Source organism: Sphaerodactylus townsendi, linkage group LG07 (assembly GCF_021028975.2).
Source record: "Sphaerodactylus townsendi isolate TG3544 linkage group LG07, MPM_Stown_v2.3, whole genome shotgun sequence".
Taxonomy (NCBI): domain Eukaryota; kingdom Metazoa; phylum Chordata; class Lepidosauria; order Squamata; family Sphaerodactylidae; genus Sphaerodactylus; species Sphaerodactylus townsendi.
This window is the reverse complement of record NC_059431.1, coordinates 70,445,369-70,468,768: the sequence shown is the minus strand read 5'-3', so window position 1 is coordinate 70,468,768 and position 23,400 is coordinate 70,445,369. Positions and strand designations below refer to the sequence as shown.

General features: G+C 41.4%; 1 protein-coding gene across 2 annotated transcripts in view; it reads right to left on the bottom strand.

Moving 5' to 3' along the window:
- Positions 1-23,400, bottom strand: part of SLC28A3 (solute carrier family 28 member 3) — a 72,200-nt gene that overhangs the window by 15,739 nt on the left and 33,061 nt on the right. For both annotated transcript variants that reach the window (XM_048502649.1, XM_048502648.1), the window contains exons 8-14: positions 20,371-20,448; positions 13,477-13,557; positions 11,742-11,822; positions 11,048-11,173; positions 9,557-9,687; positions 8,084-8,252; positions 4,793-4,990 (exon numbers count right to left, since the gene is read on the bottom strand). In XM_048502649.1, coding sequence (XP_048358606.1) covers positions 4,793-4,990; positions 8,084-8,252; positions 9,557-9,687; positions 11,048-11,173; positions 11,742-11,822; positions 13,477-13,557; positions 20,371-20,448 — 864 coding nt within the window. The remainder of the gene's footprint in view (positions 1-4,792; positions 4,991-8,083; positions 8,253-9,556; positions 9,688-11,047; positions 11,174-11,741; positions 11,823-13,476; positions 13,558-20,370; positions 20,449-23,400) is intronic.

The following is a 23,400-nucleotide window of genomic DNA, read 5'->3' as shown; positions in this document are numbered from 1 at the left end:
AGAGACAGCAGTATGAGTATGTCCACTTATCCTTGCCTTCTGTTCTCTACTTTCCATGAAATCTTCTTAGTGCTTCAGTTGATTAGTTATTCATTTGAGGCCCCTCTCGTTATTAAGGAGCAATTTGTTGATATTTCTCGTAGATATTTCAGTACATACAGAGAAGAATGCATTTCAAGGCCTTGTTTAAGCTCCTTTTTCCTGGAAATGTTTGAAAGGCAGGACACCCTTATTGTTGCAGCTTATGGGGGTGGAAACATAGCAGTGTACTGTGTTGTTGACCGAAATGCTTGTTCGGTTGGAAGATTCTGAGGGCAAGCAAATTAAAACTGAACATTCCAAGCTCTTGTGTCACTGTGCCATTATATTCATCCCGAAAACTAGTTATGGAATTGTCAAACTGTATAATAGTTTGTAATACTAGGAACCAGAGTGAGGAAGCACAAGAAGAAACGGGCTAAAGCATAGGAAAGGCTTTTCTAAGGCCATCTCCACTCCACTGTGGTTTCCAAAACTTGTTAAATCTAATTTAAGGAAGTTCATGGAGGCCTTTTGGAATGCCAAGAAATGATTCTATCCCAAATGCTATCACTGGCACCGTTTTGGTGGAGCAATGAAGATAACTTTGAACAAGATGCCGCACAAATCACTTCCTGATTTTTTCAGAGGATCATGTGAAGCAGTCTTCAGCTCAGGATCACTCTGAAATTGTTCATTCAGTTAAATCTGTGATAAAATATAATTTTTTAACTAGGGAAAGTTAGAGTCAGTGAATCTTTCTAGGAAAAATATTGTGAATCTCTCTAGGAAAAAGTGATGGAGATAAGGACTTGCTCCAGCTTTTCTCTGTTCCATGTAATGGTTAAGAGGTGACATGTAAATTTACCTTCTGAGATATCAGACTTTTTCAAGCTCCCTGATTAGTTAAGCACTGCTCTCACTGCTCATAGTGCACTTAGGTCTTCCCATCCACCTTTATGGTCCCTGGAGCACTTGCCTTTCACTTTGCTGCAAGAAGGATGCATGCCATTTTCTCCTACATACAGCAAAATGAAATGGGACTAAGATGGAAGATTTACTACTTCAAGATTCTTCCATTTCATTCTGTTACATTTTATTTTATATACAGAAATAATTACACACATATTTATATATATCACACAAACAAATATATTTATATAAAATTCATTTATGTGTGTGTCTCTATATAAAATACATTTGTATGTTTTATTTATTTATCTATATATCAAATTTATAAACCGCCCACCCCCGAAGGGCTCTGTATAATGTATTTGTGTATATAAAATAAAATGTAAAAATGAAATGGAAGGATCTTCAGGTAGTAAAGTAGAACATAAAAAACATGAAGTGGAATATTAAAAATAATAAAATAATAGTTAGAATAATAAAGCGTGAGGCCACAGTATGTAAACTATTTCATATCTTGCAAAACAAGAAATTGGGAGCAATTTTGACCAGGAAAATGGCTGTTAGGGAAGGTACAAGGAGGCCTATCTACTAAAATCATCAGGGGGCTAGAGCAACTGCCATATGAGAAGCAGTAAAACACTTGGTGTTTTAGCTTAGAAAAAAGGTGGGTAAGGGGAGACATGATAGAGATCTATAAAATTATGCATGTTTTCGAGAAAGCTGATAGGGGCATTTTCCACATGCCAATAATTACCCCGGGGGAAAACTGGGATCATACATACAGGGGTGATTGTATCTCGGTTTCTCCCTTCACATGGCTGCCCGTTATTGTGTTAAGACTGGGATGAAGTACTTCAGTTAATTATGCATGAACCCCCGGTTTATTTTCATTTTCCATGCAAATGTTTCTGCGCATGTGCAAACATTCCCATTTTCCCAACGTTCTGATTGGCTGTAGCTGTGGGGCAGGGAGAGCAGGCGGTGAGGCAGGAAAAATAAACTGGTTCATCTCCCATGGTGTTTGCATGGCAGTGGGATTGGTGTGGGGTTTTTCAAGAGAACCGCCAATTTAGTGATTTTTGAAAACCCTGGGATAAAGGAAATCTCATGGGGGCGGGCCTGATTAAGGACCAGAAGGCATACAAAAATCATGCGCAGACCAGAATATTTCACCTTCCCATCTCAGGATATTTGGTTTGTGCAGAAAACACCAGGGAGAAGCTTTTCTCTCTCTTTCATAATACTAGATTATAAGGTCATCTGCTGAAGTTGAAAGGTGAGAGATTCAAAATAGATAAAAGATAGTATTTTTTAAATAAATACATAGTTAAGTTGTGGAACTTCCCATCTCAGGATGTGGTGATGGCTGCCAACTTGCAAAACTTTGAGAGTGGACTGGAATGTTCATGGAGGATTGGGCTACCCATGGCTACCAGTCAAAATGGCTACTAGTTATGATTCATACCTGTTCTCTCCTGTATCAGAGAAGCATCCCCAATTATATTAGGTGCTGTGGAACACAGTCAGGATAATGCTGCTGCAGTCATCTTGTTTGAAGACTTTTTAGCACCATCTGGTTAGCTGATGTGTGAACAGACTGCTGGATTCCACAGGCCTTGGTCTGATCCAGCATAACTGTTCTTATGTCTGCCCACTAGTTGGGCATAGGCATAGTGTGCCACCCTCTGGCACCTGCCCTGGTGATCCATGACCTGCCACAGCGAGTAGCATGCAGCCTGGAATGGTGTCACTCAGCAGAAATAGGAGTACCTGATAGAGGCTGTGGAGAAATGGCTCCTTCCCCCCTTTTTTTCTCCTCCCCTTCTCCAATCAGTTATCATAGATTTGGAGGACTTAGAAATTCCAGAGGAACATCAGGAAGAGCTACCTGACCTGGGGGAAAAGATATCTTGACCCAGCCTGACCAGGTCAAAAGAGGGTGAGGTCTGGGAACTGATAAAACTCTGGAAAGAGAGGGGTGAGGTCTCTTCTTCTCTTTCTCTTTCTGCTGAGTCACGGAAGTGAGCAGACCTCTTGCCAGGGCTGTGCAGAGAACAGCCATTTTTGAAACATGTGCTAATCCAGGGAGCTCACTTGGCTTGCCAGGTAATGAGAACTCTTTGAGAATTGCAATCTTCTAAGCTTTAAGGAAGGAAGGGGGAGGAAGGCTGGCAGCTGGCAAGCAGCTTTTCCTCCAGGACCTCCAATCTACGCTGTGGAACCCAGGAGAGGGAACCCAGGGGAAACTGAGGCTAGGCCTCATGGTTGGAAAGGAAGTTGGGGAGCCCTGACCCTCCCCAGTAGGCAGTTCCTCAAGCGGTCAGGTGGTGGCAGCAGTTTACACAGAAAGAAAGCTACCCTCCCCAGGAAAAGTTGGCAACCCCTGAGAGAGGCTTGGGAGCAGAATAGGGTCTGCCAGGCAAAGCAAGCCAGTTCTGCCACAGAAGCAACTGTTGCTGGTGACTGACTTTCCCCATCTCATATTCCATACAGTATGTCTGTGAGTGCAAGCAGGGGCAGCAGCTCTTGGCACTATCGTTGCCTGCTGATCAGAGAGGAGAGTAGTCTGTAGGCCACCAGAGCTATTATTAATGCAGCTGGCCTGCTTGGCTGCCTTCCACCATACCCTACCTGATATTGTGCACCTGAGAGTGTGGATGGGTACAGCTGCTCTGGGTAGTTCAATCACCTGCCCTGCAGGGAGGAGGCCCCCAGTGCCACTGCAGCTGCCTTCCTCTGTCCCCATATTGTGCACCTTTGTGAGTGTGCAGCGAAGTGCGGCAGCTCCTGTCTGCCTACCCCCATCCATGCATGGCATTTTAGGGCATGCCCATTCAGGAAGGTTTCCAACCTTCATATGGTAGCTGATCTCCAGACAACAGGAATCAGTTCCCCTGGAGGAAATGTCTGCTTTGGAGGGTAGACTCTATGGCATTATACCTCATTGAAGTCCCTCCCCTCCTCATACTGCCCTGCTCAGGTTCCACCTTTAAAATCTTCAGATATTTCCCATGCCAGAGCTGGCAAATTTACCATCCAAGTCCAGTGTATGCACACAGTCTGCACCTGGGTCTTTGGGATACTGGCTTGAATGCAGCAGTTTATGGTTTACATGGGTTCCTGCCACAGTGATGGAGGGTGTCCAGCTAGGATGGCCTAGGGCGCAGAAAACTCTTGGTGTGGCCCTGTATCTTCTTCCCACCAAGCTTTTTTTAATATAAAATCTAGATTGGCCTTTAGTTCCACTCCCAAATATCCCTTTCCTTCCTGAATTAGAAACACTCAATATAATTTAAGTAGCCATGCCTTAGTCTTCCGAGATTGTTCCTATCAAGTCATTAGGCCAGAGGTATATCCCCTGCACCAGTGGTAGGATTCGAATCATTTAGCAACCGGTTCCGAATGGACTCAGTAATTGATTACAACCAGTTCTCTGAACTAGACAAAAAATTAGCTATCGGTTCTACCGAATAGGTGCGAATAGGCTGGATCCCACCACTGCCCTGCACTGTCTAAGTTCATTTCAGAAGGATAGAAAAAGTAAGGCAATTTTATTCCTTATAAAATGGCTTCTGAATGGTAGCAAAAAGAATCTTTATGATGTTCCTTTGTGTTTCTTCCCTACCTTGTCCCCTTGTTGCTAAGTCATATAGGCCAGATCGTCGGCTGTGAGGGAAATGGATATTATAAGAAAGATTCACTTTAATAACAGGTTCCACTGCTATGATAATACAGTTGCAGCAATAGTGATTTCTGATTTGCAGATTACTTTTATCTGGTGTGTGTGATGCTCCTGGAATCTCTAAGGAATTTGGTTCTAATACAGTAAAAACAAACAAACAAAAAACAGAGCACTACTCACACTCATATATTGCTTCTTGCCATTGATGTACATTTCTCCTCCATCTTTCCTGTGCTGGATAAATTCTGCAAGACGTTCATAAGCCACAAATTCATTGAAGAAGGTCTTGTAACCTATGAGTCGACCAACAATAAAACTATCTTCCCAGTCTACGCCCATCATGAAAGAAAATGGCATGAAGACATAGGAACAAATAATCTACAGAAAACACAAGAAAAAACACAAGAAAAGGGAAAGTGAGACATGAAGCCTAGAAATTTTGTTACTCATATAGGAAGAAGCTGTACTTCATAACTAGAACCAGAAATTCCAGTTCTGAGGGGGACAAAACTGGGACAGAACAAAGACGAACTCAGTGGCAGTGGGGAGCTGCTGGGTCGAACCTAGTACTAAACTGAGTCAACTCTGCCAGTGGGGAATCACCCATAGTCACCTATTTGCAGAATAATTTTTTAAATTATCAACAGCACCCAAGACGTAGCTGGATATGTCCTCCACTATCTAAATTTTCCATAAAGGAAAATTCCATATCCAACATCTAGCCCCAGTTATGTTCACTTCAAAAATATGGAACGAGAAAAAGAAGCTTGCTGAGGGGAAATCGGCATGACTTCTGCAATGGAAAGTACTGCCTCACCAACCTTTGGAATTCTATGAGAAAGTGAACAAACATGTAGACAATGGTGACCTGGTGGGCATTTTATAATTGGAGTTTCAAAAGGCATTTGACAAGGCTCATACTGTATCACACCTAGACGGAATGAAGGATTTTTTTTCCCTCAAAGAAGGCAAATTTGCTCCATATACCAAAAAGGGCACAAGAAAGAAAAGATCCAAACTGGGAACTCCACAGCTCAGAAGAGGAAGGTATATTTGTAGACTATTCTCCAGAGAGTAAGAGATACACAATTCTAAACCTAAGTACCAACCAAATTACCAAATCCAGAAACAAGCAGAACAGTGCAGTTTGATGAGCAACCAAGGAGCAACCAGATTGTTGTGACGGATGACTGTCCAGAAGGAGATGGTGACAACAACCAGTTGCTGGTTTATTACCCAGAGCCCATGGATGAAGTCACTATGCAGATGCAACCAGGTATTCATCCAAGAGAGGAAGTGAAGGGGGAATTTCCCGAACTGGCAGGTGAGCCAGTACAGCTAGAGACAGGTGTGGAGGCAGATGGGACTATGGACTTCAGGGATTCATCATGGACCAACAAGGGAGTTCCATCTGGAAAACTAACCTATCCTTGCAAGGATGTTGTTAGCACATGAACCAGAATTGTGGGCTGAATTACAGTGTAGCCCAGGGGTCTGCAACCTGCGGCTCTCCAGATGTTCATGGACTACAATTCCCATCAGCCCCTGCCAGCATGGCCAATTGGTCGTGGCAGCAGGGGCTGATGGGAATTGTAGTCCATGAACATCTGGAGAGCCGCAGGTTGCAGATCCCTGGTGTAGCCTGAACCAAAGGCAAGCAAGGGGAGGAAAGCAGCACTAGAAGAAATGTACACACGGCACAAGAACAAGACATGGACTCTCACTCAACTACCTGAGAGTAAAAATGCCATCGGGTGTAAATAGATTTTTAAGGCTAAGCAGGATACAAAAGGTGAAGTTGAGAGATACAAAACCAGACTAGTGGCAAAAGGATTTTCTCAAATTCATGGATCAGACTAGGATCAAACGTTTGCACCAGTCGTAAAGTACTCCACAATTAGGCTGCTCCTAAGCATTGCAGCATCCAGAAACATGCAAACAAAACACTTAGATATTAAGACTGCCTTTTTACATGGTGAAATGGAGGAAGAATTGTACATGAATTGTACAGCCACCAGGGTTTACAGAAAGGAATAAACATCTAGTCTGTAAACTTCAAAAGGGACTTTATGGACTTAAACAAGCTGCAAAAGTATGGTCAGACAAGCTGACCAAGATGCTACTTAATCAGGGCTTCAGACAAGGCAATGCTGACCCAGACACAAAAATGGGAGATGGGCATTTATTTTGACATATGCCCTGAAAATCAAAATGACTGTGCTGAGATTATATCCCAACTAAACAAGGAAGTAGAACTCCTAGGAAATGCTAACTTGTACTTGGGAATTCAAATTGAACGGGAACCAAATGGAAATTATTTTCTTAATCAAAGGTAGAAGATACTAGAATAATTGCAAATCCTGGGCCTGGGAGGTGTTAATCCAATGCCTACACCAGGGGTATCCAACCCTGGCACTCAAGATGTTTGTGGACGATGATTCCGCATTATTCTGGCAGGGGCTGATGGGAACTGTAGTCCAAAAACATCTGGATGCTCAGAGTTGGATGCCCAATGGAATCAGGTTTCTGATGAACCACTGCCAGACGACAATAACTACAGAGCTGCCACAGGCAAACTTCTGTATAAGTATATTATCCAGGAGGGTTAGCACACCCACCACAAAAGATTGGATTTCAGTTAAAAGGATGATGAGGTACTTAATGGGTCTGCACACTTTAAAGTGAGACTACCAGCAACTAATAATCCCACGCTACTGGGATATACTGATGCAGACTGGGTTGGAGAAATATCAGACCTAGGATCTACTAGTAGTGGTTATGTATTTTTCTATGGACGTTGTTCTATAAGCTGGGCAAGTCATAAATAAGAAATTGTTGCCCACTCATCTTCTGAAGTAGAATTGTATCAGCTGTATCAGCTTCTGAAGAGTGCAGAGAATTACAGTGGCTTTAATATTACTGGAGGATTTTGGTGTCAAGAAACCTTTGCCAGTTCAAATGATAGAGAATAAAGAGAGTTGTATAGCCCTCTTTCTTTCAGAAAGTGCACAGACTAAACCAGTGGTGGCGAACCTTTGGCACTCCAGATGTTATGGACTACAATTCCCATCAGCCCCTGCCAGCATGGCCGATTGGCCATGCTGGCAGGGACTGATGGGAATTGTAGTCCATAACATCTGAAGTGCCAAAGGTTCGCCACCACGGGACTAAACATATTGGAATCAAGAACCAGCACATAAGGGCTGAATCCCACCGCTGCAAAAGGGTCTCGTAGGTGCAAGGAGTTGTCAAGCTACACTATTGTCACACTGAGAAAATGACTGTGGACAAGATACTCTCAAGAAGAAAACTTCAGTTTAAAGGGGTTGCCACCCACCAGTCATGTACACTCTGCCATGGGTTTTCAGACTTGTTTATCATGCTTTGCATGCTTCTGCTGATGGCTTTCATATACAAATACAGTTCTTTTGGGGCTGGAGAACACATCAGCTAAAGCCTGCAACAAAGTACCTCAAAGCTCAACTGCGGGTAGTCAAACATGTTTCCCAGCCAAGACAGGGCAGCGTTAAAGAAAGACAGCAAGGCAAGGAAGGCAATCAGATTTGCAGCGATGTTCGCCACTAGGGGGATGGAGGCAGAGGCACCTTGGCTGGCAGCTTCCAACAAGTTTTTTGAGTCCCTTCATCAAGAAAACAACAAACAAAATGTGAACATTAATGTGGCATTTCCCCAATGAAAACTAGCAAAGTATTAGAAAAACTGTTCTAATCTATGGTAGAAATTAGCCTTTTAAAATATCGACAGAAAAATATTGGAATGAATACTGACTCATACTTAGAATTTGAATAGCACTTTGTAGATACACATCATCTCAGTAGTCCTTACAACAGACTGTAAGGTAGGTCAACATTATTATCCTCAGATAAAAGGGAGGGTGCTAAGACTGATCTCTGGCAAGTTTCAGCTGAAGTGAAGTCTGAATAGGGAACCAGATGTATCAGGTTTTCCCGTTCTACTACTAGCTTTGTGACAGTATGAAATTCAGCAGCCAATTTTTCTAGAATAGGCATGCAGTAATAGGTAGACAAGTAGCTGCTGCCATTATTCCTATCACACAGAAGTTTCAGGGCCTTGAAACTCTGTCTCTGTAATGGTTACCTCTGTAATGATTGCACTAGAGTGGGCTACAGAAGGGCCATTTCTTAGATGACTCATGGGACCATAGGAATATATGATACTACCAATGATATTTGGTAGCTCATGAATGATATTTGGTAGCTCACAAATCCAAATGACCTGGTATAGGTTGCATATCTCCCACAGAGTGTTGTATGGCTCCATGTGGACCCAGAATTGGTGGCTGCCTGTGACTAACATGGTGGTGTACTGCTAATGGGAACATGGAGTAAACCATGTCCTGGGTGAATGCCGTTTCGTCATGTGGTGCCCCCACATGACAAAATGGTGTGTGCTGCAGCCGCCCGCCACTGAGCCCCACCCTCTCCCACCCTCCCTGCGGGCTGGCTTCTGTACCTGCAGGGAGGTAGGGGGCACCTGCAGGGAGGCCGGCCTGCAGGGAGACAGGGGAAGCTCCACGGTGGAGGCCAGCTCAGGAACCAGCCTACCGTCGCGGCGCCCATCCAAGCCACTTAGAGCCCCGCCCTCCCTGCTGGCTCCTGTAGGTGGGGCATGGGGGCATGGGAAGGCAGTCATGCCCCGGGCACCATTTAGGCCTGGTACGCCGCTGTTGTAATGAGAAACAGACTGGTAGAGTTGGAATTGTATTTTATAAACAGCAGTCATAATGCTTATTGATGATGACAAGATCAATTTGAAGTCAGTTAGTGCAGTTTTTCTGCTTACTGCATTTGATTTTGTTTACAGGTATTTCCTCAACTCCTGCCAGTAGAACAACAATCTATTTGTATAGTTATTTCCAGTTTTGATTATGCATTGTAATCATACAAATGTTGAACAACTTACCCTTTATCTAGTTTTGTACCCTTCTGTGTGGTTATTTGGGGACATTCAGTCTCAGGCCAAAAGAGTTTGGAGACAGCTAAGGCTGCTGGTGCTGACATCACAGAAGCAGTTAAGAGGTGGGAAGCTGAAACCTTGAAATTTCAAATGGCAAAAAGGTAACAGGAGTACCATGTTGAGGAACACTAATGAACAACCTTACAGATAAAGTGGTTAACATTATCAACTCTCATTTAGCCATTTGATTCCAAGCACCACAGAGCACGACACCAAGCACAGGGTGATCAGAGGCCAAGAACAGTAAACTTGTCTGCACAGTAATCAATCTGATGTCCATATGCAAAACTTGACAAATGTTTAGTAGTCCAAGGTGATAGTGTGGTTTGTAATCTGTTTTGATTGTATTTGGCAGTAGCGGTGTTGTTAACGTGAGGGTGGGTAGAGGAGTACTTTTTCACAGCCTGTCTGTTAACTTCAGGGTGACATTCAGCATGCTTTTTTGCAGCCTTTTTGTTGAAGCTAGTGGTGTTTAACTGTCACCCTTAGAATGTTCGTGCAGCATGTCTGTAGACTGAGGGGCTGGTTTGTCCTTAGAATGTTCGCGCACATGGCCAGAGATGAGCAGTTAAAACAGTAAATGTGTAATAAGTAAAACTGAATATTTTGAGAAATCCTTTCTTAGTGAGCACCTAAACCACCTAATGAACCAGTGTGCCACATTTCAACACTGTAGGTTCGGTGGTTTTTGAGTTCTTTTGATGAGTCAGTCAGTGAGACAGTGGTATTTCGCGTTTATAGATGAGCCAGTAACAGTATGGATATATGAAGAAAAATTACTCTGCCTGGCTCAAAAGAACAGTTACAGTTATCACTGATATTGGAAAACCCGTAGCTGTTAGAACCATGGATGGTGGAAACTAGGGACTCCTAGATATCTTTTTCTTCCAGGATTCTTCATCCCCCCCCACAGTGAAGGTAACAATATTAGTCTTCTTTTGAGAAATAATTTCCTTCCTCTACACTATCCAGTGATTACCTCCTTTGCTTGATGACCTGGATGTGAGGGCTAAGAACTACGTATCGCTCCACTTAAGAAATATTAACACACCGGAGGACATAAGCTGCCATTTATATTTTGTCCCCGACGAACTGTGTTTTCCTTAGCCGTTTGTGATGTTTAACTGAAATCATTCATGAAAGGTTCCGGGTACTTATGAATGAATCTGATGCAAAGTACGCATTTTGTATGACAGAATTAATGGTTGTTTATGAATGTATTATTGTATTACTTTGGCTAAATACTAATATAACAGAAATTTAAGATCACATTGCGTGCTTCCTTGCCAATTTGGCAAGTAATTTTTTTTTGGGGGGGGGGATTGGCTCCCTTTTTCCTTGTGTTCCAGATTGTATCCTTTACTTGCCTTTCATTGGTATCTGCAAAATAAAGAACTGCCAGAAAAAGAGCTCCCCTTTGTCCATTATATTGCTTACCCCAAAAGAAATATATGCTCCTAAGACACTCCCAGCAATGGTGGAAAACCCTGCTGTCATGATGGCATGGAGTTCAGATTTGGTGACATATGGTAGATAAGGCTTCACCAGGAGAGGAGATTCCGTCTGGAGGGGTGGGGGAAAGCAAGCAAATGAATTTAGTATGTAGCATTTTATGAATGAATTTATGGTAGCATTTTATCTGTTAAGAGAATCCAAGTTAAATAACTTCCACCCAGGTTCTTATGTGCCTTGTAAACCAGAAAGAATTAGATACACGGAGGTTTTTTTTAGTGTTCTACAAGCTCTAAAAGTGTAATCCTATGACTGACTCTTTCCAGTCTTTTAGCTACCCTCAAGTACTTGAAACTGCCTATTCAGATCACTCATTTATCAAGTTGAGTCTTGTCTCCTCTGATGGGTTTTCCAGGGTCTCAGGGAGAGATTTTTCATATAACCTCCTCCTACCTGATACATTTTAAGTGGAAGTGATGGAGATTGAACACAGGAAACCCTGCAAGCAAAACAGATGTTCTACCACTGTAGAATATTTCTTTTTCTATTCTCCTCTTTCTCATTTTAGTAGTAAATTTCCCATTATTATGACGGAAAGAAGGTAAGGAAAGGATTCTGTCACTAAATGGATTTTTAAACTCCTGTGATGTTGAAGTGCATCTTTTTCCTCCATACTTACCTGTCCCACAAATATGTTGCCAGCTGCCACTAAAGATTCAACTGGAGTTGTTCCAAGAGTAATTTGCATTATCCATCCCACCTGGGAAAAGGAGAACAATATTTAAGAACAAAACAATGTGTTGGTGTTCTCAAGCTTGTCAGCATTAATAAAATGCTTGAACTAAAATGACTGTGTCTAGAATGGCAGATGTATCACTTTCCAAGTTAGCTATTTTTTACTTTTGGAATTTCTTTTGATGCACGATTCATATGTTATTTTATTGCAGTTGTGGAATTGGCCAAAGTGCAAACTAGTTTCTAGCTCCATTTGTTGTGGAGATAGAAGGGAAAGAAATATATTGGCAACAAAAGGGGTTAGTGATTTTACTTTCAAAACATGAAAGTGGCAATTCAGGAAACCTGACACACAGATGGTTTACATTATTATTGTGATATTTAGTTGCCCATTAAAAAAAACCTGAACATCTTTGATGGTGTGGACTGGAGGACTGGGCATTGGCAATCATAGCAACAGTGGGAAAACTACACAAACTTTGTTCATTTTAGAAATTGTTGAGCTGACGTGCTATTACAACAAACCCAGAAATCACTCTTTATACAGGGTTATTTATCACAACAGCCATATGAGAACCAATTTTGGTGTAGTGGCTAAGGATCCCCAACCTTTCTGAGCCTATTGGCACCTTTGGAATTCTGGCACAACATGGTGGGTGCACCATAAAATGCAAAAAATAAATAAATAAATAGCTGCCAGAGCTTATCTTCAGTTACTCAGTGAAGATCCTTGTGCTGAGTTAGCAACTGCTGCCAAAAAAACTTTAAAAAAAAATCTGCACAGTCAATCAAGCATTCCAATGGCCAATGACAAGTCTTGCTGGACAATTGCCACACCTGGCCCCACTCACTTTCTAACAACATCTTGTGGGTGCCAGGAAATGTTTCAGTGGCCACCATGGCACCCACCATGGCAATCACATTGGGGACTCCTTGACAAGGGTGTCCCCCTGGAGTTTGGGGGCAGGGCAAGCCCAGTTGAATGCTGAGCTCAGTCTGGGCAGGTTCAGCATTCAACTGTGAACTCAGCTCCTGAACTCCACATGGAATTTGGGGCAGGGCATAGTTTAACGGCCTTACTCACTTTCAAGGGGTGGTGCCCAAGGCACATGCCCTGCCTTGCCCTGTCCTGGATATGCCTCTGCTCACAGGGATGTTATGATATGAATTGGAGGCAAGAAGAAGAATGTAAGCCACTTTGGGATCCCGTTGGGAAGAACGGCAGGATATAAATTAAGTAGGTACACCATAAATATATATAGAAAACACTGTGATTATAGATAAGGATGCCTTATAATATGTAATAGTGTAACCTCAGAGCGTGGAATCTGTAGGTCTGGCTGACTGACCAGGAATTAACGTCACTCAACTTAGCTGAATCAAGCCTGATATTTTTATCAAGTTGTGCAATGTAACAACTGCTCAGAGGTGTTTAAATTGAAGTGCACCTGATGTAAAGCATGGTCTGCTCACTGTTAAGTACCCAAATGGATACCATTGACAGTTAAACTTTTAAAAAGTAATTAAATAATCAGTTGAAATAATATGTGAGTAAGATGCTTGGAAGGGAGGTGGCATATAATTATTTTAAGTAAAAAGAGCTGATACAATGATTGGTTATACATAATACTGTTGCTCATCTTCAGTGGGATTTTGAAAAATACTACGGAGGTTGTTACCTTTTTAATAAGCCATTGCATGAATCCAACGTGATATAGCATAGACATTACCGTGCTAAAGAAAACTACTATAGGCAGCACCTAATTTGGAGGCAGAACAAAATAAATTCAGTGAGTGAAAAGAACAGTGATGCATATCTATACTACAGACTTCAAATTGACTTAACAGTTATTGATTTATTCCCTTGAAGCTATTGATTTAACAGTTATTCCCAAGGAAAGATTGAGAGTTGTAGTTCAGTAAAAAGTCTCTGGATATACTGCTTATGGTGGGTTTTCCGAACTGTGTGGCCGTGGTCTGGTGAATTTTGTTCCTAACGTTTCACCTGCATCTGTGGCTGGCATCTTCAGAAGTGTATCACAGAGAAAGTGAAACAGACTTTTCTCTGTGATACACCTCTGAAGATGCCAGCCACAGATGCAGGCGAAACGTTAGGAACAAAATCCACCAGACCACGGCCTCACAGCCCGGAAAACCCACCAGAACCAGTTGAATCCGGCTGTGAAAGCCTTCGACAATCTCTGGGTATAGTTCAGTAAAAAGTATCTGGATATCTAATAGAAATTACAGCATCTTCATCAGACTGTTGTTATCATTATTTTCAGGGAGCAGCCCTGCTCTGGTTTGGCATCCAAAATGGAGCAGGATTTTTAGAACATCATCTATTTACCATTTGTTCCCTTGCTTTGCAGTGATCTTTCCCAAACTTATTTTATACAGCCTTTTTCAAAAGATCACAATTAAAGCATGTGTATATGCCATGTCGGTGGAAAGGTTTGCTTTTTTAATCTAAAACACCATTTTTCTTGCTTCAGCCTTATGTGGCCATAGTTTCTCCACCCCCTTTCAACAAATGCTAAAGCTAGTCCTCTAATTCTTTCCCTGGAAATAAGGAAATGAATTCTCAGTCACTTCAAATTCCTCATACCAAGATGTGGATCCATTTATTTTAAATCAGTTTAAAAGGATGCCTTTTTTTCTTTTAAAATTGATAATAGCATAGGATGTAATAAGAACATAAACAGAGTCCTGCAGGATTAGACTTATGGTCCATCTATTTCAGCATCCTGGTTTACAGTGTGGCCAAACAGTTGTGATGGTCCCTCTTAGCAATGACATCAGTCTGTTGCCTTCAGTCACCATGGCTAATAGCCATTGATAGAACTCTCTTCCAGACTTGATTCAGGAATTAAGCAAGATGTTGATGTCAAGAGTGTCTGCCTGACACGTGACATCATTCCTCCCCATATTGAATTAGAAATACAGAGTTTCAGACAAAGCCCTTCCGAAGGGCCTAGGCTAGCCTCTCACATCTGGTTAACAACAGCCTAGCCTTGAGAAAGAATACCTGGCTCTGGTCCTACAATGAAATTTCAAAGCTCCACACCTTAAAATCATCAGCAAACCTCCTGCACTGCCCTGCAGCCTTTTTCCTAACATTCACTTAATCCTAGAAATCTATTGTCCAGGCACAATTAAGGCTTGTCAAGTCTTCAGAGTTTCTCTGTTTTAATTTCATCACAACAGTCTAAAGCTAAGCTCATCAAGTCTTGGAATGCTCCTGTTTTAATACAATCAAACAATTTCTCAACAGATGGAAAGGCCTAAGTTTGAAAAAAAAAGTCTCTCAAAAGACTGCAATACTGGGTCTGAGGTTGAGGTTACCAGACAAATGTATTTCTAATTAATGATCTACTGATGGCAGCAGAGAGTAATCTTGGATATGCTGGAGAATATTATAATACAGTTGCAGAGGTGAGCTCTTCCTTACTATCTAGCAACTTGAGACCTGGGCCAACTCAGTAAATTCCTTGTCTCCTGTGACAGAAACTGACACCTGTACAGCAATCACAATCACCACTCATATCTTGGCAGGAAAATGGATGTTAATGACGCATGGAACCTCACTACTCCAAAATGCAAGGATACATTCAGACATCACTTTAAACTGGTGTTAAAGAGAATGTGAACAAATGTGGACTTGCTGTCATCTTTGTATGCCTGTCTCCCTCTTCACCCTCAGTTTTCACATGAAGTATCCACTTTAGAAACCAACTCTGGTTACTTGTGACATATGAATGCATAAGTTAATTGGAATTATCCTCCATCCCCAGATTTTAAATTAGCATTTAATCCAGGTATCAATCCAGATTCCTGTACACTGATCCTTAATGCTGATTTAAACTAACACCTGAATGTATCCAAAGAGAAATAGCTGCATCCAACTCAGCAACTTGTGTTTAAGGTTCTATTTATTCTCTCCCATAGCATACAGTTTGAGAACAGCTGGTCGAGTTTGCAATACAGTTGCAAAAAATATAATGATGGCTTACACTATAGGGTTCATATTGCATTGATAATCATAAATCAAGGATAGTTGCATAGCAACTTCCCATGCAAGATTGTTACCTATTAATAGAGCACATTAATAATGTTCAGCTGCTTTGTCCTTTGGGACAGGCATCTTTCTCAAGAATGCTTTTATTTATTGAAAAAAAAAAACCCAGAGAATTCAAGGGCTCATTCCGCACTTGCAGAATAATGCACTTTCAAACTGCTTTCAGTGCTCTTTAAAGCTGTGCGGAATAGCAAAATCCACTTGCAAACAGTTGTGAAAGTGGTTTGAAAACGCATTATTTTGCGTGTGCGGAAGGGGCCAAGGACTATGTAAGAACATGAGAGAGCACAGAATGTTCTTCAAATAATATTCCTTCTGATATGTTCCTTGCTTGTAGGTAGACGCAGAATAAAGGCAGTTTCATTTTAAAAGTAAGTGAACTGAGATGTTTATATGACTCTTGCACCAGTGTGCTCTCCCTGCCCCACAACATTGTATGTTATAATTTGGGATGATGGCACAACTCTACAAAGCACAAATTTAATATTTTCTATAAAGCAGGGGTCCTGTGGAAATGCAAAGTAAACCAAGATTAGCCTTGGTTACATCAGAACATTTAAAAAACAACAGAATAAACAGAAATAGGGTTCCTTCACACATAAATAGTGAAAAGAAAAAAAGCCACCATCTCATTCCTGTAGACACCCCGGATCTCATTCCCATAGACCCAGGAATGGGTCTACAGGACTCATTCACCCACCATCTAATTCCTGTAGAGTCTCCAATAAATTAATTTATAGAGAAATGTTGGTCCTGAAACCAGTGTGGATGAAAATATCTTCTGGCTGAACCATTCTCCTAGAAGCTCACACCTGATACAGTAAGCCTGTGTTTGAATTGTCCTCTAACAAATAATAGGTCCATATTTTATTAGCACATTACACAGACATTCACATTAAATAAATTATATCCTTTGTCAAGTAATTATGAACAACACTTCTTCCCATAAACATCACTATAGTGCATTCCCATATATGAGTGCATGTGTGAGTTAATTACATGCCAGGACAGGCAGGGTCAATTGCATGGGATTTTCCCAACCTCTTGCTATCTAGCTGGGACTGAGACACAGCTCAGATAGGAAACAACTGAACAAGTACCCCACCCATATGGCTGCAGCATTTCTATAATGCTTGGCAATGTATGTGATTACACCATGAGGAAAAGGGAGAGGCATCAATGCTTTTAACCACTGCATTCAACAGAAGCAGATGCTGTCGCATGCCCTAGTATGTTGTAATAGAAGAAACCAGGAAGGTCAACAAAAGGGCTTTTGTCAATCTTCCTGGTTATCTGCTTCTTTTGGGTTAATGTTTTTTCTTCCCCTTTCCGTTTTGGTGACAGAAGAAACTCCATCTATTCACCTACCATAATGCTGTCAGGTACAAAGCCTATGGCAGATACAATAGAAAATACTCTCTTTTAGAGGGAAAAAAGTACTGGGGTGGATTGAAAACACACTTTATACCAAAGGCAGTGGATGGAATTTTGGCCTATTCATTATCCTACATTGCACTAATACTAGTGATTCATTGCCTACTAGCAAAGATTCTAGAATATGCTTAGAAAGCCTGTGGTGCTTTCAGTGGCCCTTTCTGCACAGCACAAATAAAATGACTTGAGGATGTTAAAAGAAGCATTTTGGGGAGGAACTCCACACAGCTTTTTCCTTAGACACCTTCAGCATGTTTTATTTGTACTGTATTTAGAAAATGTCAAACTAGTGATCTCCCCCCCCCCGGGGGGGTCAAGACATTTTCCCTCTCCTGTTCAGAACAAGGAAGTGTTTTATTTTTCCCACTTGACTTCTTACAGCTCTTACTTTCACTTTCATCACAGCTAATGCCCATCATTTTCTCCAGCATGTGATTTACCATTTGGTAAAGATTTCCTTTGAAGGTGTCTCTGCTTGCAGCTCATCTGCCCATCATTTCCGTGTAAAAAGTACATGAATAAAGTTTGTTTTGACTGCTGATTCAGCGCATGTATCGGTTTCCATTATTTTTGTTTTGAGAGAGGTATCTGTGAAGCTACGACACAATATGAGAATCTGCAGTATGTACATGTTTTGAGTCTTCATAGCTTTGAAGACACACTTTCAAACCCCTCCCCCCAAAAGGAAAAACAACGCATGCACCGAATGGGCAGTCAAAACAAACTTTATTCGTGTACTTTTTACATAGAAATGATGGGTAGATGAGCTGCAAACGGAGGAAACCCCTGAGGGTTTCTTTCACCAAATGAGTGGCATGAATCACAAGCTGGAGAAAATGGCGAATGCGAGTTGTGGCAAAAATGAGGGTAAGAGATGGGAGGGGTTTAGGCAGGAAAAAGAACTGCTTTCCCTGGTAATGCTTTTTTTGTCCATGCTATGTGGCCAAAAAAAGTCAAAACGATTCTTTTAAAAATGTCTGCAAGATATTTTATTTGTGCCATGCATAAAGGGCCAGCATTCAGAGTACTACTCACAGGTTATCACAACATCTCAGAGTGTAAGACAATATTATTATCCCTATATTACAGATTGTGGCCTGTGTGCTTTGCCCAAGGCCATCTCGTAAACTGGTAGATCAGACAGAGATGGCTATAAGCACACAGGACTTAACTCCTGATTTTCTTGGATGTCAATCCACTAGCACTGGAATTGATTTGAGCACAGTTCTTCTGTTCATCTGCCTTCCCAATGCATTTTGACTCTTGTGGAAACATATTTATTTTCTTCTGCACATACTTCAAATGACAACTTTTTGAGGGATGATGGTGTAGTCATTAGTGGCATCACAGAAACCCCCTTTTGTGCATGTTTATATTGATATACATGATAGGTTAAGCTAATTCTCTGAATCAGAGGCGTAGCTGGGCCAGAATGAGCCCGGTGCACACTCTGGCTTTTTCTTACCCCCCACGGTGCCCCCCACCCACACTACCACTTACCCCCACACACACTTACTTTAAGAAACCGAGCAGGCTGGAGGCCTGTTTTGGGGGGAACTACATTTCCCAGGGCATTCTGGGAAATTTAGTTCCCACACAGGCAGGCCTGTTCTCCAGCCTGCTCAGTTTCCTAAAGTAACTGTGGGGGGGGGCACTGCAGGGGGGCACTGCAGGGGGGAAATCACGCCCACCCCCTGTGGCACCCCCCCCCACACTTACTTTAGGAAACCGAGCAGGCTGCAGAACAGGCCTCCCTGCGTGGGAACTACATTTCCCAGGAGATCCTGGGAAAAGTAGTTCCCACCAGAACAGGAAGCCCTGTTGTCTAGCCTGCAGGTTTTCATGAGTAAGTGTATGTGATATCAGGGGTGCCTTGAAGACACAAAGGAAAGGGGGGGAGAGGCTGGGGGGAATTTTGCGCCCCCACATGATATTAAATCCGATGCATACAGTGCGTGGTGCACCCCCCCGGGAGCTTTGCCACTGCTCTGAATTCCCAACTTTTTAAAAAGTAAGGCTCTATCCCCTTTTCTTATGGAAATATAAGGAAAGATTGCTATTAGCAATACAATAAAATAAAAATTGGAAAACTAATAAACATGTCACAATCAAATCTTGGATTCAAAAAGTATGGGGCATTGCAAAACAGTCAAAATGGCCAGAACTTGCTCAACTGAGATATAGTCATATTTTAAAAAGCATACTTTTTTGATAGTTGGAAAACTTTTTGAAATTTTTTTTGGAGGCTTTAGACTTGTACACTTGTGCCTCACTTTTACATTAAATAGGATAATGGAAATGAGTAAATAGTGAAGACCAAATTTTAATGAAGTAATTGTTATATCAGCAAGCTTTTATAATTTGTATTTAAAACATGGTATTGATTATAATTTTTGTTGTTGAAGGTGAAATGTTCCAAATAAAAAAAGTGATATAATATTGTGTTGTATTGTAATTTTTTCTTTTTTGAAAGCAGAATTATCTTTTTAAAACAAGCATGTTGAGGGAAGGAGATAGAGAACCTGCTTAAACATCATGGAAAAACTATACTGATAAATCAATATATTTTTTAAAATAATTGAAAATTTAGCCACTTATGTTCAGGGGGAAAGAGGGGGAGTAGTTTGACAATGATGATAGTTCAATCAGCAAAAGGTGGGCTGGATATGGGTGGGAGTGGATGGGACAAAGAAAACCTCAGAAACATTACTCATGAGGAAGAAGTCAATTCAAAGATCGGCTGACAGAAAAAGATTGGGATAAAAGTAGTCTCAAAAGAACCTGAAAGATCAAGGGGGGGGGGGGAATGGAAGGGAAGGACAAAGCAAAAACTAAAGGTACAGAAATGAGTGCAGAAATTGGGATAAAGCAAAACAGCATGGAGTCAGAACAGACAGAAAAAATATGGGGAAAAGCCCTCATTTTCTTAGCCACTGTGCTATATTGTCTGACAGTTCTGCCCTATTAGTTCCTGGCCATCATTATAGCTTGATGGCAGGTCACATCACTTTGCCTGCCTTTGTACCATTGACTACAGAACAGAAATAAAATAGTAATTTACCTTGAAAGCAAAGAAGTGATCAGTGTATTTCTCACCAAACACAAACTTAGCACCAGCATCTGTGTATGCCAAGAAAGCCTTAACAGAAAAAGAAAGTGTAGAATTATTAAAATTATATTGTCAGTAAATCCTTCACAGGTACTGGCACATTAGAGGTTCTTATCACATTTAGTTTACCCCAAGTCCCTGGATGTATTTCAAAGGTATGACTCAGTATTTGGTTCCACTGAGAACAATAAAGTACAGCCAAGGAAACCAGTAGATTACACAAAATATTTGATTAACTGACTCTTTAAACTCTGAATTGCTTAGATTAGAAAGTGATGCCACTCAAGTCAACCCAGGGAAAAATGCTTTGTTTGTGTGTGTGTGTGGGGGGGGGGGGGGGCTGTGGCTCAGTGACTAGGGTTGCCAGTTCTGGGTTGGGAAATATCTGGAGATTTTTGGGGTGGAGCCTGGAAAGGGTGGGGTTTGGGGAGGGAAAGATCTTAAAAGGTTGAAGTGCCATAGAATCCACTCTTCAAAGCAGCCATTTTCTCGTGAGGAACTGATCTTGATGATCTGTAGATCTACTGTGGTAGCAGAATATCATTTCCTACCACAGACAGATTAACAATCCTGTCAATGGCAGAGGTTTGATCCTCACCATTTCCAGTTAAAAGGATCAGGCAGTTGGTGATATGAAAGATTTTGGAGAGCCACTGACAGTGAATAGATAATACTGATGGATCAACAATCTGATTTGGTATAATGAAGCTTCATGTTTTCCACAGAGATATATGGATTGTCCTTTTATTTTGTACCCGGAAGAGCATCTGACAAGACTTGTATGAATGCACCATTTCTAACCTGCAAGGGAAAGGTGTCAGGCACAGGAGAATGGGGGCAGGAGTTAAATGCCACTTGCAGACTGGCAGTTAGCCATCCCTAATTTAAAGCAGTACTTTGAAGGAAGAAAGAAAGGTTTCCCTATTTGGTTGCACTGTGTTAGCCTTGCCCTTGACACCCCAATATATATTATTTCAGAATATTTTCCTGTTAAACTACATTGGCAGAAGCCACCTCTCATATTTTTGTGTGTGAAGCAGTGTGTCCACTTAGAAGCAGGCCACAGGCAAAAGGTCTGTTTAGCAAGATTAAATCAATGAATGAGTTACTCCAGTGAGAATCTGGAAGCCTCATTAACTATGGACATGATCTTGATTTCAGTTACTACACCTCACTGAACTAATACTTTTGGACACACATAGACTTGAAAACCTCCTTGGTAGACTGATGTTACATTTCATTATACCTTTTCAGAAAATGGCTCTGCAACAAAATGGTTGCTTCCCTTTGCATTTCCTCAACCCACAATACAATCTTTTTTTTTCTAAACCAATCAATCCCTTCCTAATCACAAACCTCAGCCAAATTTGAATAACCTGAGTGGAGGCTCCAAAGAGTTACTCTGCATAAAGCTATTCTGTGCTTCCTGATTTAATCTAACAGCAATTGACTCCATTGTCCTGGGTACTTAGAACAATAGATGAGCTTTTGATTAGCTCAAGCCAGCAAAACCAGCATGGGAAATTCCAGAGAATTTAGGAAAATGAAACTTAAACTTACCTGTCCCCGCCCCTACCCATGCAGAAGGGTATAAAAGTACTGTGCACCCCAACTCCAGTGCTCATTGCTAACTTGAACCTCCCTTGGTCTTGTTGGTGTGAGACACGAATTCATCCTTCGCCTGGATTCAGATGCTGGTCATTTGAATCCTTGCCTTCTTCTCCAAGATCTTCTTCAGCTGATTTAGGTAATGTGTAAGTCCCCTGCCTCCCCAAAACTCCTACTCTATCCTCCCACTTATCTTTTCCTCCCTATCTATATACTTAGGAACTGTGTGTATGTGCCTTTACTTCTTACTGTATGATTGCTTGCAACCAAAACCTATATAAAAATATTTAAACTACAATTGGTCTTTTGTGAATTCTCTGCAGATACGTTTCAAGCCGTTTCTGGTATACATAGTCTAAAAAGATCCCCTCCCAGCCTGCCTCCTCTCGCATTGCCAAGCCAAGTTATTTTCCCCATTGCTACTTTAAGATATTTGTGTGCTGTTACACTCTTAGCAGCTGGGGGAGATTCCTTAAAAATAAGTTCACAACCTGTGAAAGCTGGGTAACAACCGTGTAGCTCAGAAGGTACCAAACTTTAGTTAACAGCTTTGTAATAAAAACAATTTGTAAATAAAAACCATGGTGCTTTTAAGAAACAGGTTTCATTTCTTCTTGCAAGAGATCCCTGCAGTACTGTATTTGTATATGGCCAGTGACCCAGGCTAAAAGGATTATGAAGCAAAAGTATGTCTAACGGGCTACCAAGTTGTTCCTGATTTATGGCAAACCCCATAGGCTTTTTAAGACAAGAAACCAATAGGTTGTTTGCCATTGCCTTCCTCTGCATAGTGACACTGGTACTTCTTCCCACCCAAGTACTAGCCAGGACAGACCCTGTTTACCTTCTGAGATCTAAGGATATCAGATTAGCCACAGCATAAATGGGATATGAATAGAGGGAAGAAACCCAACATTTGGTGTCCTATGCAGGAGTTAAAAGTGACCTCACTGCTCATCTGATTGATTTACTATCTCATCCTAGCAGCGTCCAGACTGTTCCCTCAATTCCTAGCCAGGATTTATGGTAGAAAGCACTGTGTGAAGTGCAAAGTCTGGTATGTGTGACTGTGAAGTAATCTGTATTTGTTTTATTTAAAAACCTTAAGAGTCTCTATTCTTGTGAAATTTGCAATCATAAAAATGCTGCTACAGCTCCAGAAAGGACATACAGCAAAGCTAATGTCAGTTATTGGAAAGGGCTCTGTTGCTCTGGTGAACACCAGTATCCTGCATGAAATGTTTTTGGGGAGAAATGTAATTTGCTGTTTTTTGATGTTTGAAGGTTAGCCTAAGCTTGTTTCTTTAGGTAAAAGAAAGCTGCTGTAAAACTAGTTCTCACAAGTCTTGATTCTAATGGAAATCTTGTATTAGT